The sequence below is a fragment of the Rhinatrema bivittatum genome, chromosome 4 (assembly GCF_901001135.1).
Source record: "Rhinatrema bivittatum chromosome 4, aRhiBiv1.1, whole genome shotgun sequence".
Lineage (NCBI taxonomy): Eukaryota > Metazoa > Chordata > Amphibia > Gymnophiona > Rhinatrematidae > Rhinatrema > Rhinatrema bivittatum.
This window is the reverse complement of record NC_042618.1, coordinates 221718023-221732563: the sequence shown is the minus strand read 5'-3', so window position 1 is coordinate 221732563 and position 14541 is coordinate 221718023. Positions and strand designations below refer to the sequence as shown.

The 14541-nt window shown below is 46.6% G+C and overlaps 1 protein-coding gene across 4 annotated transcripts in view; it reads left to right on the top strand.

Annotated features, from left to right (window-relative positions):
- Positions 1-14541, top strand: part of CCDC87 (coiled-coil domain containing 87) — a 513138-nt gene that overhangs the window by 98778 nt on the left and 399819 nt on the right. For all 4 annotated transcript variants that reach the window (XM_029599749.1, XM_029599748.1, XM_029599751.1 and 1 more), the window contains 2 exons: positions 3535-3799; positions 9441-9528. In XM_029599749.1, coding sequence (XP_029455609.1) covers positions 3535-3799; positions 9441-9528 — 353 coding nt within the window. The remainder of the gene's footprint in view (positions 1-3534; positions 3800-9440; positions 9529-14541) is intronic.

Here is a 14541-nt window from a genome sequence, read left to right as displayed (position 1 = left end):
CTCTATTTCGACACAGCCCCTGGTATTGCGCTTTATGAAGAGCTTGCTTCACCTCAAGTCCCCTCTCTGTCCCCTGGCCCCTGCTTGGGACCTTAATGTGGTATTAGCGCAACTCATGCAACCTCTGAGTCTCTGCATTCCTGCGAGTTGCGGCATCTTACTTGGAAGGTCCTTTTCCTTCTTGAGTTGACGTCTGCTCACAGGATCAGTGAGCTACAGGCGCTGATAACTTACCCCCCTTACACAAAATTTCTTCATGATCAGGTGGTCCTTCGCACTCATCCTAAATTTCTACCGAAAGTGGTATCTGAGTTTCATTTAAATCAATCCATAGTTCTGCCTACTTTCTTTCCAAAACCCCACTCACTTCCTGGTGAGCGGGTTCTCCATTCCTTGGACTGCAAATGTGCGCTGGCCTTTTATTTGGAACACACTGCAGGCCATAGGAAGTCCACCCAGCTATTTGTCTCCTTTAATAAACTTAAGCTGGGAATCCTGGTGGGAAAGACCTTGTCCTTCTGGCTGGCAGACTGTATTTCCTTCTGCTACCAACAAGCAGGCCTTCCGCTACAGGGACCTGTTAAAACGCACTCCATTAAGGCAATGGCAACGTCGGTAGCACACCTTCATTCTGTACCTCTTACTGATATCTGCAAAGCTGCTACTTGGAGTTCTCTCCATACCTTTGCAGCCCATTATTGCCTGGACAATGCTGGCGCACAAGATTCTATTTTTGGCCAGTCTGTTCTGCACAATCTTTTCTCAGCTTAATACCCAACTTCCGTCCTACAGCCCGCTGGGAATTTCAGGCTGCCCGTTATCCAAAAGACCATCCCTGTTGTTGTGCCTGTTGCACATCTTTGGGTGCTTTTGGTACATGCGGGAATCCTAAGCTTGTTATTCACTCATATGTGAGGACTACCATCCTGCTTGTCATGTGGGAAAGCAGAGTTGCTTACCTGTAACAGGTGTTCTCACAGGACAGCAGAATGTTAGTCCTCACGAAAACCACCCGCCACCCCGTGGAGTTGGGTATGCTTGCGATTTATTGTTTTATTTTTTGCACGCTTTTTTGACTATACATGAGACTGAAGGGAGACTCCTGCTGGGCATGCCCAGTAGGTGCCAGTCAAAGTTCTAGAAACTTTGACAAAAGTATTCCGTGATTGGGCTCCATCCTGATGATGTCACCCATATGTGAGGACTAACATCCTGCTGACCTGTGAGAACACCTGTTACAGGTAAGCAACTCTGCTTTGTGTGACTTAAAGATTTATACAGGGCCTTGTTCTATTTTGTGCCTATGGAACATTTTATAAATTATGCCCATTTTTAAAAAGAACTCAAGGGGTGATCCAGGAAACTATAGACCAATGAGTAGAGTGAGGAGTATGGTAGAAAATATCATAAAAAAACAAAATTGCTGAACATATACTTTAGGTAAGCATAATTTAATGAGAGAAAGCCAACATGAATTTAACCAAGGGGGAATAGATATTCAAAGCTGGCCAGGTAAGTAACTTAGCCGGTTAGAACTAATCTGGCTAAGTTAAGATGTATATTCATTGGCAAAGCAAACTGCTGAATATATGCGTATATGTGTGCACTTTGCTGGATAAGTTTACCCAGCTAAGTTTAGACCTGCTCTAAGGGGCATCTAAACTTAGACGTAAACTTATCTAACTCCAAATATCGGCTTATCTAACTCCAAATATGGCTAACTCACTCTGCCCCCAATACGCCCAGTATATGCCCACTTTTTGTGCGTGTAACATTTAGCCATATAAAGGATTTAAACAATCATGGAATGGGGGCAGTGTTCTATTGTGTATTGCCAGTGAGTAGGGCTAAATTGTAAATTTTGCCAATAGAGAAAGGTGAATAATGGAGTGCCTCAGGGATCTGTCCTAGGACCACTGCTTTTTAATATATTTATAAATCCCCTGAAAATGTTCCAACAATGAGGTGATCAAATTTGCCAATGACACAAAATTATTCAAAATTGTTAAATCACAAGAGGATTGTGAGAAATTGCAAGAGGACCTTGCAAAACTGGGAAACTGGACATGCAAATGGCAAATGAAATTTAATGTGAACAAGTGCAACTTGATGCACTTAGGGAAGAGTAACCAAATTATGGGTACACAATGCAAGGTTCCACATTAGCAGTCACCACTCAGGAAAAGGATCTAGGTGTCTTCATTGAAAATACATTGAAATCTTCTGCTCAGAGTGAAGCAGCAGTCAAGAAAGCAGGGATTATTAGAAAGGAATGGAGAGTAAAACAGAGAATATCATAATGACTCTATATCACTCCATGGTGCGATCTCATCTTGAGTATTCGGCCTGATTTAAAAAGGCCATGCACGGACCGCACGCATTTTCGGAAATGCCCGGCCAAAGGCGTAAACCCCGTTACATGCTGAAGTGCCAGGCCTTTCTGAAGGGGTGGGTGCATGATCTGGGCGGGGCAGACCGGGACAGCGCCATTAGCCGCTATCCCAGGGAAGCGCGAGCCGGCAGCCAGCCAGCACATGAAGGTTACTTAAGCTTGGAATTTGAAGTAAGTAGTTAAACAAAAAGAAAAACTAATAGGGGATAGGGTTCAGGGAGGAGAGGGAAAAAGGTAGGAATGTTAGATAAGGGTAGAGGGAACTGGGGAAGCCCTACTCGCATCACCGCACATTGCTTTGTAAAATCCCCCCCCCCCCCCCCCGCACGTGCAAATCTAGGGCTGCCTGCACATGTGCACGCGGATTTAAAAATCCGGCGCGCATGTGCATATGACCATCGGATTTTATTACATGCGTGCGCCAGCACGCACATGTGATAAAATCGGTGCGTCCATGTGCACAGGTCTTAAAATCGACTCCATTGTGTGCAGTTCTGGTCGACATATCTCAAAAAAGATTTAGCAGAATTAGAAAAGGTACTGAGAAAGGCAACCAAAATGATAAAAGGGATGGAACAATTCCCTATGAAAAAAGGCTAAAGAAGTTAGGACTCTTCAGCTTGGAAAAGAGACAGTTGAGTGGAGATATGAGAGAGGTCTATAAAATAATGAATGGAATGGAACAAGTAAACGTTAATCAGTTGTTTGTTTTTTCAAAAAAATACAAAGACCAGAGAACACACAATGAAGTTACTAATAAGAGAAAATATTTTTTACTAAATGCATAATTTAGCTCTGGAATTCATTGCTAGAGAATGTGGTGAAAGCTATTAGTGTAGCTGCATTTAAAAAAGGTTTAGACAAGTTTCTGGAGGAAAAGTCCATTAACCATTATTAAGGTAGAGTTGCAGAAATCCACTGCTTATTCTTGTGATAAGCAGCTTGGGATCCTGCCAGGTACTTGTGATCTGGTTTGGCCACTGTAGGAAACAGGATACTGGGCTTGATGGACCTTTGGTCTGACTCAGTATGACAAGTCTTATGTTCTTATGCCCAAAGAGTCTTATTTTGCACAATTGTATTGATTTCTTTTAATTGTGATCAATTACAATATGTTTCTCACATGTAAATTTATGTCTCAGTCTAAATATTTTTCAAGTCAAACGTCTCCTTGTTGAAGACTTAAAGACACTGCAGAGGAGAACTCGTCATACCCATCCTTCTGTTATACCACCATTAAAGAAAACATTGACCCAAGATCCAGTTTTCTGGAGAACTCAGTATGATGCTGGCAAACACTTTCATCAAGAACCCTTTGATTCATTATTTACAATGGAACAATTTATTAAACTCAAAAGCTCTAACCTTTTATATAAGGAACAGGAACTAACCGAAATCCTCTCAGAGGTAAGCACTTCATTTCAAAGAATGCTGCCAAGATTTCTATTGCTTCTAAAAACATAACAAAATCAATGCATACCATGGATTAATGAAAATAAAATGTACAGTAAAAGGCCCAGTATCCAGCATGCATAGGGGAATAAATAGTGCTGGTTAATCAAATATGCCAGTTATCAGAGAACCTTTTGCTTCCCGTCATTTCCCCTCAGGAGCAAGAGGGGAAGTGGTGATGCTGGAGTGGACAGAGCACAGTTGTTGTGAGCAGGCACGGGCCTGGTCGTTGGAGAGAGAATGAGCCCTTGGGCCACGGCCCAACCCCAGGGCAAGGCTCCAAGGTATGCGCTGTGGGTAGGCAAGCGCATCCGAACACAGGCTGAGCAGAAGCTTGGAAGCACTTGGAGACCGGGAACACTTGGAGACTTAAAACACTTGGAAGCTCCGCTGAACCTGCACACACAGGAGTGAGACCCAGCAATGCAATGCTGATCTCTGGGGTAGCCCTCTGGTCACTCGAAAGCCCTTTCAGACCTACCGCTTGGAACGGTGTGTGCGTCAGGACAGACAAATGTCGAGGACTGAAGATGACTCAAAACATTGACTTAACTTGGAACTTAGACGAAGGCACTGAAGAAGCCCTGAGCCGCAGCTCACCCTACATATCCTGTGGGCTGGTCGCAGACCATGCCGAATGGCGGCGCAGACTGTGGAGTAGGAACATTGAGGAACATCACTTTGAACGAGGAACAGGGCTTGAAACGAGGAACAGGGCTTGGAATGAGAAACAGGGCTTAGAACAAGGAACAAAGTGATCTAGCTGGACAAGCTTCAGGAGACTGTAACTAGGAACATGACTAGGAACTTGAACTCGGAACTTAAGTTGGAGTTTGAAACTTAGAAATAAGTATGGACTCTGAGGACTTGATCCAGCAAAGACGGACTTGGAATCTTGGAAGCAGGCCTTGTGCTACAAGGCTCCCTACACAGTGTGCCATGAGCTGGTCATGGATCACGATACTGGCACGCCTGCAGGAACTTGGAAATTGGAATGAAGACTTGGACTGACACTCAGGAGACAAAGACTAGAACTCTGAGAACAAGGAACAGAACTCCGAAGACTTAGAAGTCTTGGCCCCAGGACTTGGGCAGCGAAGCGACTTTCACAGCCCACTGTGGGCTGGTCCCAGTCTACGCTCTCGCAGGACTTGGGTGCAGGGCTCCGAGGGCTTGGAGTACTTGGACACAGAAACATAACGAAGATTTTGTAAACTTGGAAGACCAGAACTCAGAAACATGATGAAGACTTGAACTCAGGACCGCAGGCAGTGAAGACAGGAACCAGGAACCGATGAGAGACCAGGAACATGGAACAAGAAGATCATCTTAACAGAAGAATGACCACGGGAGACCTTGAAGGACGAAGTACACCATGGACAACCATGAAGGACCCTGTGAAGGCCAGGAGTGAAGACTGAAGAGCCCTTTTAAAGGCTGGTTTGATGACATCATCAGACGGGGCCACGGAGCGCACACATACACCTAGGGGGAATGCCAGGAGAAGCAGCATGTCGGCAGCATTCAGGCCTCGAAGAGAGCAGCATCGGCAGTGTTCCAGAGCTGCAGGAGGCAAGGCAACAACAGAGTCAGCACTGCATGGGAGCAGCTGCACGGCAGTGCTGGGGACCCCTTCCAGGCTGCACCAAGGTGGCAGGGGCAGTGGCTCCCTGCCACATGGAAGTAGGCATCAGCGACACTCAGGTTATGACTTTATTGCCAGCGTAGGGGGAGGTGAGTGGAGTCACTTGCGGGCCTGTCCAGCGAGCGAGCGCAGCAACAGTATAAGAAAGCTATTCTGCTCCCTTCTCCAACCCCTCCCTCCTTGTTTGTCATAAGTCCTGCCTGGGCAAGATGGAGGTTACTTGAGCATTCCAGATAGTCAAGTGCTGGATAATTAATTAACCAGGATTGTTTATTCCCCTTTGCATGCTGGATAATAGGGCTTTTACTGTACATGAGTGAAGATACAATGAGCTAAATTTTCAAATATTTTCATGGAAGTTTGAAATGCACTTAAGTACCTATTGACATTTAATTGGACATTAACAAATGTTCACACACCTTAAGGACCTTAGATACACACCTAAAACACCTACATTTAGATGGCAGTTTAAATGGCATTCTGGAGGTCTCATTTTCTTTTAATTGTCCAAATGTAATTTTGAAAACATTGGATATCTATAAGTAATACGATTACGGAATCTAATCCTTCATCAAATATTAAAACATCTAAGTAGGAAGATGGTTTGGCTAGGAGTATTTCTATAGCTTATTTTTATTTTTAGCAACAGTTTGCTTGACTATAGGTTTTTAAACCTATAGTTTGCTTGACTATAGGTTTTTAAAGAATTCCCAACAACCTCTGCTATACCCATAGGTGCGGATTTTAAAAGCCCTCCTCGCGTAAATCCGCCCGGATTTACGCGAGCAGGGCCTTGCACGCCGGTGCGCCTATGTTCCATAGGCCTACCGGCGCGCACAGAGCCCCGGGACTCGCGTAAGTCCCGGGGTTTTTCGAGGGGGCGTGTCGGATCTGCGCGGCGTTTTGGGGGCGGGACGCGGCATTTTGGGGGTGGGCCCGGGGGCGTGGTTTCGGCCCGGGGCGGTCCGGGGGCGTGGCCGTGCCCTCCGGAACCGCCCCCAGGTCGCGTCTTGGCGCGCTAGCGGCCCGCTGGCGCGCGGGGATTTACTTCTCCCTCCAGGAGGCGTAAATCCCCCGACAAAGGTAGGGGGGGTCTAGATAGGGCCGGGGGGGTGGGTTAGATAGAGGAAGGGAGGGGAAGGTGAGGGGAGGGCGAAAGCGAGTTCCCTCCGAGGCTGCTCCGATTTCGGAGCGGCCTTGGAGGGAATGGTGGCAGGCTGCGCGGCTCGGCGCGCGCCGGCTACACGACATCGGCAGCCTTGTGCGCGCCGATCCTGGATTTTAGCTGATACGCGCGGCTACGCGCGTATCTACTAAAATCAAGCATACTTTTGTTGGCGCCTGGTGCGCCAACAAAAGTACGCGAAGGCACACTTTCTTAAAATCTACCCCATATGATATAACTGTTTTACATAATGCACTTTTTTTTTCTTTTTGAAGGAATCATATTTCATGATTTAAATCCTAATTAGTGCATAGTATTTTTGGTTTTGTATTATTATTTTAAATCTTGACTCTATGGGTATGACCATAGAAGGAAATCACTGCCCGGACAAAGAACAGGCCAATACAGTAAAGTGCAGCCGCGGTTACCCTGCTTCTAACCCGATTTCTACTCACAATTTGGCCGCGTTAGTCCAACCCGCGATTCACTATCCCCTTTAACCCATCCTTACCGCCTCTTTAAATCAACAGGTAACCCTTTTCGCCCGCAGCATGTATATGAGATGTAAACGATCGGATTAGCTATTCCCTCCCATACAGTAACGCGCGCCCCGATTATCGCTTTTTTAACCTGCAATTTTGCCACATGTTTAACCTGCTAATTTACCGCCTACCCCTACCCCTGTGTTAGTGTGTAGCGTCAGGCAAGCCGAGACGAAATTTCACGGGTCACGGAACAGCCCCAGCCAGCCCCGCTTCACTGCCTGACCCCCTCACTCCCTGGGACAAGACCAAAGTGAATCGGGCAAACTTTCTGCCAGCCCCCGCCCACCTGCCCTGGCCGCGTCCATCTCCCGCACGGACAGCTCTGGAGCAGCCCCAGCCAGCCCCGCTTCACTGCCTGACCCCCTCACTCCCCGGGACAAGACCAAAGTGAATCGGGCAAACTTTCCGCCAGCCCCCGCTCACCTGCCCTGGCCGCGTCCATCTCCCGCACTGACAGCTCCGGAGCAGCCCCAGTCCTCTCTCCCCTCCTCCCGGGGACAGCCGGCGGCGAGAGCGGCTTCAGCAGCCCAGGGCGGATCGGGCGCTCCCCATGGCTCCCAGGATTCCTATTCTCTAAAAGGTAATGAGCGCATGCCGTGATCTCAGACGTCCAGCCGGGCGCTCAGGTCATGGCGTGCGATGTCCGAGGTCACGGCGTGCGCTCATTACCTTTTAGAGAATAGGGAGCCATGGGGAGCGCCTGATCCCCCTGGGCTGCTGAAGCCGCTCTCGCCGCCGGCTGTCCCCGGGAGGACGGGAGAGAGGACTGGGGCTGCTCCGGAGCTGTCAGCGCGGGAGATCGGCACCCATGGACGCGGCCAGGGCAGGTGAGCGGGGGCTGGCGGAAAGTTTGCCCGATTCACTTTGGTCTTGTCCCGGGGAGTTAGGGGGTCAGGCAGTGAAGCGGGGCTGGCTGGGGCTGCTCCGGAGCTGTCAGCGCGGGAGATGGATGCGGCCAGAGCAGGTGAGCGGGGGCTGGCGGAAAGTTTGGGGGGAGTTAGGGGGTCAGTTAGGGGGTCAGTCAGCCCTTCTCCTGTATCCACTTCCTGGTACCTGTCATTTCAAATGTCATTTGAAATGACAGGTACCAGCGCACCCAAGATACTGTATAGGCATACTGTATCGAGCGGTATGTCATCCGAACTGTGCGTGCGGCAAACGCGGGTGCGCCCGGCACTGACACACTCTTTCTACGCGTCCGTACTGTATCGGCCTGTTAGTTGGGTAAATCTGAACATACCCAGATAAATGTATCTGGGTATGTTCAGCAGAACAGTTATCTGGGTATGTTCAGCAGAACAGTTATCTGGGTAAATCCCACTTATATCTTAGAGTAACATTACCCTGATAACTTTTTAGCTTACTGGCTTACTCATTATAGACCATATAAGTTTAGATCTATGTGGGGATTTCACAGTAAATATGGTTTTGCGATAGTGATGTGTTAAGCATGGTGCCCATATTCTCAGCACTCTTAATAGAATCAGATTTTGATCTCATCCAGTGATGTAAAATACATCATATCAGGCCTGATGTCTCATTAGGCTGGCAGATTTCATAGGTGCAACAGGAGTGGCTTAGGTGGAAACTACTAACTGTGTCGAGTGGTAGAGGAAAGGTCATGTTGGGTTCAGCTGTGGAAGACACGTCTCTACCAACCATCAGCTAGTTGAAGCCCTTGTTGCGCTGAACTCGAGCATTAGGCGAGGTAGAAAGAACTAAGAAGGCTAAGTTCCAAATTTATCAAGAGTGACAGAAAATTACACCATACAACATATAATCATGCACTTATCTAAAATGATTCCTGTAGTAATTTCAGCAAAATGTTAGTTGTCGTCTAATTGTGTTGTGAGGTATATATATCTAAGTGCACCAGAACAAATGTTAAAGCATAAGGCAGTGTAGTAATGAGTGGTAAAGGCAGAAAACGTGTTAGTATAGATGCTGGGTTGGATCATTGAGGCTGTTCACAATCAAAGCACCAGTGATGGCTACTGCCATTCATTTTAGTTCTGACTCTTTGCTGGCCTTCTTACTTATAAGAGACTATATTTGTGTTTTATCTTGAATGACATTATGGGAGTGTTTTTGATTTTGCTTGAAGAGGATAATGATTATTTTTGCAAACACTGAAAATTGTGAAGGAATAGAGGTGTTATTGTTCCAGATGGAATGTTTTACTTGTGTTTTTATGTATTGCAAGAGATAAGATAGTAACAAGCTCTTTGATGGTGTTTGCAGGTTGAGAAAGTACATCTTGATTTATACAGAATAGATGGTTTATTGCCTGGTAAGATGAAGACGGATAATATCTTTAGAAACCTGCCATGTAAGTACTTCCTTGGACTTTCCTTAGGTATCCTAGACTATATTTGCATTACACTATAAATACACTATAAATAACTAACAAACAAGCTAATTGCTGATAATAATTTTGCAGTTTATATTATGTGAACATATCAATAATATACATTCATGGACATCATAGACATAATTTTGACATGGCTTGCTGGAGTACTTCTTATTCTTTGAGAGAGGTTTCTTGAAGAATTGGAACCAAGACACAGTACTGCAAGGTTCTGGCCCCAGTTCTCTGTCAAAGGCATACACTCCCTTAAGTAGATAGAGGTCTCCTTCCTCTTCCCCTCCCAACACACATGCACCATTATAAATCCTTCCTTCCTGTTTGAAATTAAATGGAACATTTCAATAATAACTTTTGATATAAAATACCCTTGCCAAATCTGTCCTAGACAGATAAAATATCCTACTTCTTACCAACTTAAGCAAATCTAGACGGTGATTCCTCCAGTCTCTCATTTCATTTTGTTTTGTGGTTTGTTTGGGGCTGGGGTGAGTGATTTGTTCTGTACTAATAGCTTTTTAAACGTCATTTTAGCCACTGATATCAGTAAATATTTGTGCTATAGAATATGCTTTTGTAGGGTTTAACATAAACTTATTTCCCTGTACATGCCCAGATCAGTCCAGACTCCTAGGTTTTGCCTCCCTGCCAGCAGAGAACGTTTTACTGACACTATACATAACCCAGTGTGCCACCTGCAGTCCCTCAGTATTTCTCTCTCTCTCCAGCAGATGGTAGATGTTGTAAAACCTGCAGTCTGGAGAGAAAGAAAAAAGAAAAAGATAAAAGACAAAATTTCTGGATCCTCCCAGGGGGTTGTGAGGTCCTGGAGGGGCCATCCCCCCTGGTTTGAGATGGATGAGTAGGGGGTTGGTGATTCTTCTAATAACTCAGTCCAGAGGTCAGAAGAGTGCACATCTGATGGTCCAGATTCCTCATCCTCCTCGAGATAGCAGTGGAACCTGCTGGCAGTTCTGCACGGCAAGCCCAATGGCGCAAGGAAGCATCCCTTTTCTATGGTTTGTCCTGGGATGGGTTGCTAAAGTTTGGCAAAAGGAGGCGGATATAGCCAGTGGTGTGGCTCTTTTCTGATCTGCCATGCGGCCTGCGCTCCTGGAACCAGAACCTCTGCACCAAAGGAAAATATTGAATTCTATGTATCTTTATTTGTTCTCAGAGAACAAAAAAAACAAAAAAACAGAGAACAAGGAACTAGTTGAAGGAATCTGTTCAGCAGCGGGGTTCCAGGGTGGGGAGCTACCTTAGCAGCTCAGCAATGGGGTTTTTCAGCAGCTTCTCTGCCTGCGGCAGATGGGTGTTGGCTCCAAGACCCTGAGGGACTGTTCCCTGCTTGCCGTTAAGGTGCTGGTGTTGCTTCAGGTACGGGAAGGAACAGCATGTGTGTGCCCCAAAAGCAGCATGGTGGTCGGGTTTGCATCGAGCATGGCTGCACTGATAGAACGAGCCTCACAGATGATGGGGTCTAGCACTGGGGCTTTCCCTGTCAGCTCGGAAACAGTGGCAATTTTCAATTCCCTAGCAGCATCAGCGGGAGAGGCAGGGGAATCCCCTCCTCAACTATCACTGGCAATTTCCTGTCTCAGAGAGGCACTTGCACCAAGGAGGAGACTCTGGTTATGGTAAGAGGTCTTCTGCCGGTTTTAATTTGTTTATGCACAAAGCTTGTTTAGCGGAACAAGCAGCGGGGGATGCTGGCTCTCGGCCCCAGTCTCTATGGATTCTCAGCCAGTCAAGAGGTGATATATGTGTGTGCCTGAAGTCTGAAATCAACACAGAGATTCTGGCTTAGGCCAAGCTGCAAAGGAGTCTGGGTACCTGAAACTCTGGCCATAAGAACCTCAGATTGACCCTAGCTTTGAATAACTCTGGGAGACATCTGGACTGCATTTGGAGCTGTTCCAATATGATGGAAGGTCATGAGATCATAAAGAGCACATGGACGAGGTTACATTCTCATAGGATACCGGTCTCGACTTCAGGGGTCCAGTGTAACTGGAGTGTTCTAATTCCCCCTGAGAATGAAAGACTGACAGGACAAAGAACTAACAGAAGATTGACAGTAAGCGGCAGACACGTGGGTCTCAAGGTGGTAGGAGGGAACAGGGTACTTAGATTTTAGTTTGTCTTATTTGGAAACAAGACATATGGTACGTGATACTCCCATTCATGGATTCCTATTAGGGATTATTGTATGTTTTACCTATAAAAAGCCAGCACTCACTGACATACGGGGAGACACACAGGAGGAGCTCTGAAAAGATAGAGCTGCTATTCTGTTGTCTACCAAGGGTACCAGGATTGCTTTTTATATGCAATAATAAACTTAAATTTGTTTCTGCTAAATTTGGTGTGGGACCTTTGTGTGTATGGGGCTGTGGCGTTAAGCTGATTTTAAAGCTCAACAGAGGCTTGAGCTGTTGAGAAACTCTTCAGGCCTTTGATGATTTTTGGTGCTGGATGTTGAATGGATCCAGGCCTAAAAATACTGAAGGTGCAGGCGGGCTTTGGTAGGCCACGGCAGCAATTCTTTTCCCGCGTGCATGTTGCGTTCATGCCTGTTCTCGCCCTCGCTCCACCCTCTCTACCTTTTTGGCGACTCCCTTCGGGTCTGATGGACAGATGCTGCCACGGCTTCTCCTTGCCTCTTCACCCCAGAATCCCCGGACTGTCTTGACGCTGCGGATCCACCATGTTCCTGATGACGTAAGGGCGCGCGCTCCAGACTTTGTACCAGCAAGGGCGCGAACCTCGGGGGTGACCCCCCGTAGTGACGTTATCCGCTTCCAACTTAAAAGGTCTTTGCTTGCAACTACGAATCGAGTTAGCAAGGGGAAATCTTTCTCCGCTGCTCTGCCTCTACAAACTTACCTAGGGGTACCTGCTCCTCGGGGGCCCTGCTCTCTCTTCTTGATTTCAGATTGCTAAGATGGGATCCGGTACTCGCTCCTCGAGGGCCTATGTCCCTGAATGCTCAGAAGACTCCTCACTGCCTGGAAGCGATTGCAGACGTGAATACTGTGAGTTCTATTGCAGATAGGAATCTGTACTCGCTCCACGAGGGCCTATGTTCCTAATCTCTGAAGACTCCTTTCTGTCTAAGATGTTATCGCAGGAGATGTTATCGCAGGAGATGTTATCGCAGGAGATGTTATCGCAGGAGATCGTGAATTATTATTGCAGATTGCAGATAGGAACCGGTACTCACTCCACGAGGGCCCATGTTCCTAAAACCCTTTACAGACTCGCTTCTATCTCAAAAGCTATCACATATCTCTATCTTATGTATTACTATTACAAATTGCAGATAGGAACCGATACTCGCTCCACGAGGGCCTATGTTCCTAAATCCCTCCAAGACTCTGTTCTATTCCAGAAGCCATCCCATACACAGCTATTATTTATTTATTTTATTTAACAGTTTTTTATACCGACCTTCATAGTAGATAACCATATCAGATCGGTTTACATTTTAACAAGGGTAAACTGATGTAACAATTCTGGTAAACAATGGATAACAAAGGAAAAGGAATAAGTCAAAGTTACAATCAACAAGGAATGGAAACTTGGGAGCTTAAAACAAGCTGGAAGGAAGATAAAAGCAAAAGCAGGTAGAATAAATATAAGCAGGTAGCATAAATATAAGCAGGTATTTCAGACTGCCTATAGGAACCAGTACTCACCTACGGCTCCTGTTCCTGAATATACTGAAGACTCTGTTGCATAAGAGGCCATTACAGATATCAACAATTGTGAGTGTATCATTTACTACTGGTTATGTATACAGCATACCCTGTCTACTCACTACCTATAGTCTCTCTCTACAGCTCAGCAACCCAGAGATCGTAGTTCCAGTATCTGAGGGACTTCAGCCCTGCCGGGCACATCAGCTCACTACTGCCACCTCTGGTGGTTCAATTTCCAGTCTAATAAAGAACTATCTGTGTTTGTCTCATACTCCAGCCTAGCCAGTGGTCCCTCTCAGGATCTCCTCCTGGTGGTGCTGTCATCTGCCATCGGCCCAGGGATTCACCATTTCTACTAAGTGTCTATTTTCTTACACTACTAGAGCGGTATCGTACTGACTGCCACTCTGTGGGAGCCATCCCACATTAGACCGCTACAACACCTACGGAATATTACATATCGCTAGCTCCTCTTCTTAGGGAAACATCATTCAACAGAAGACTAACTCTGCCTCCCTGGCAGTTACATCACTAACAGATTGCTATCCTTTCTTCTCAAGGAGTGATCTACAGCAGATTGCTAATGTCTTCCCTCTGAAGGAGCTAAGCCTTACATATTGCTAACTTCTCCCTCCTGGCGGGGTGAGCGCTAACAGAATCTATTCCTCCTGGCGGGGTTATCCATGATAGATGATAGCTCCTTCTTCTACAGGAGTATTCAGCTGCCAGATCGATACCAGAGTGCCAACTCCTCCCCTCTGGGGAGCAGATCCATAACAGATTGCTAACTCCGCCCTCCTGGTGGGGTGATTTATAACAGTGCATAGTTGTATGCGCGCGTTCTTGCTGCGTGGTAGTTGCATGTGCAGGAACCTGTGCGCATAAGGCCACAGCCTAGATTTGAGCACGTACATCTGCAGCCTAGACTAGATCATGTATATGTGCGGGTACTTGTGCGCATAAGATTGCAACCTAAATTTGAGGGCATATTTGCACAGTACGACCATAGAGTATACAAGTATGTATTTGTGCATGTATTTGTGCGCGTACGACTACGACCTATTCATGGGCTCGTATTTGCGTGCATCCTGGAGGGGTGTGCATTGCGCCCGGGTGGTATTGGTGTGCGTGCAGGAGGCTGCCTAGAGCCGAGGTTCAGGAGAGCTAGGCGCCAAGGACAAACAGGCCTAAGTGCCTTGCTATCTGTGAGGCTTGCCGTCTGTTAGCAATTCAGCCTCACTCTCTCTCTGTTTGTGTCAGTGCTATTTAGATG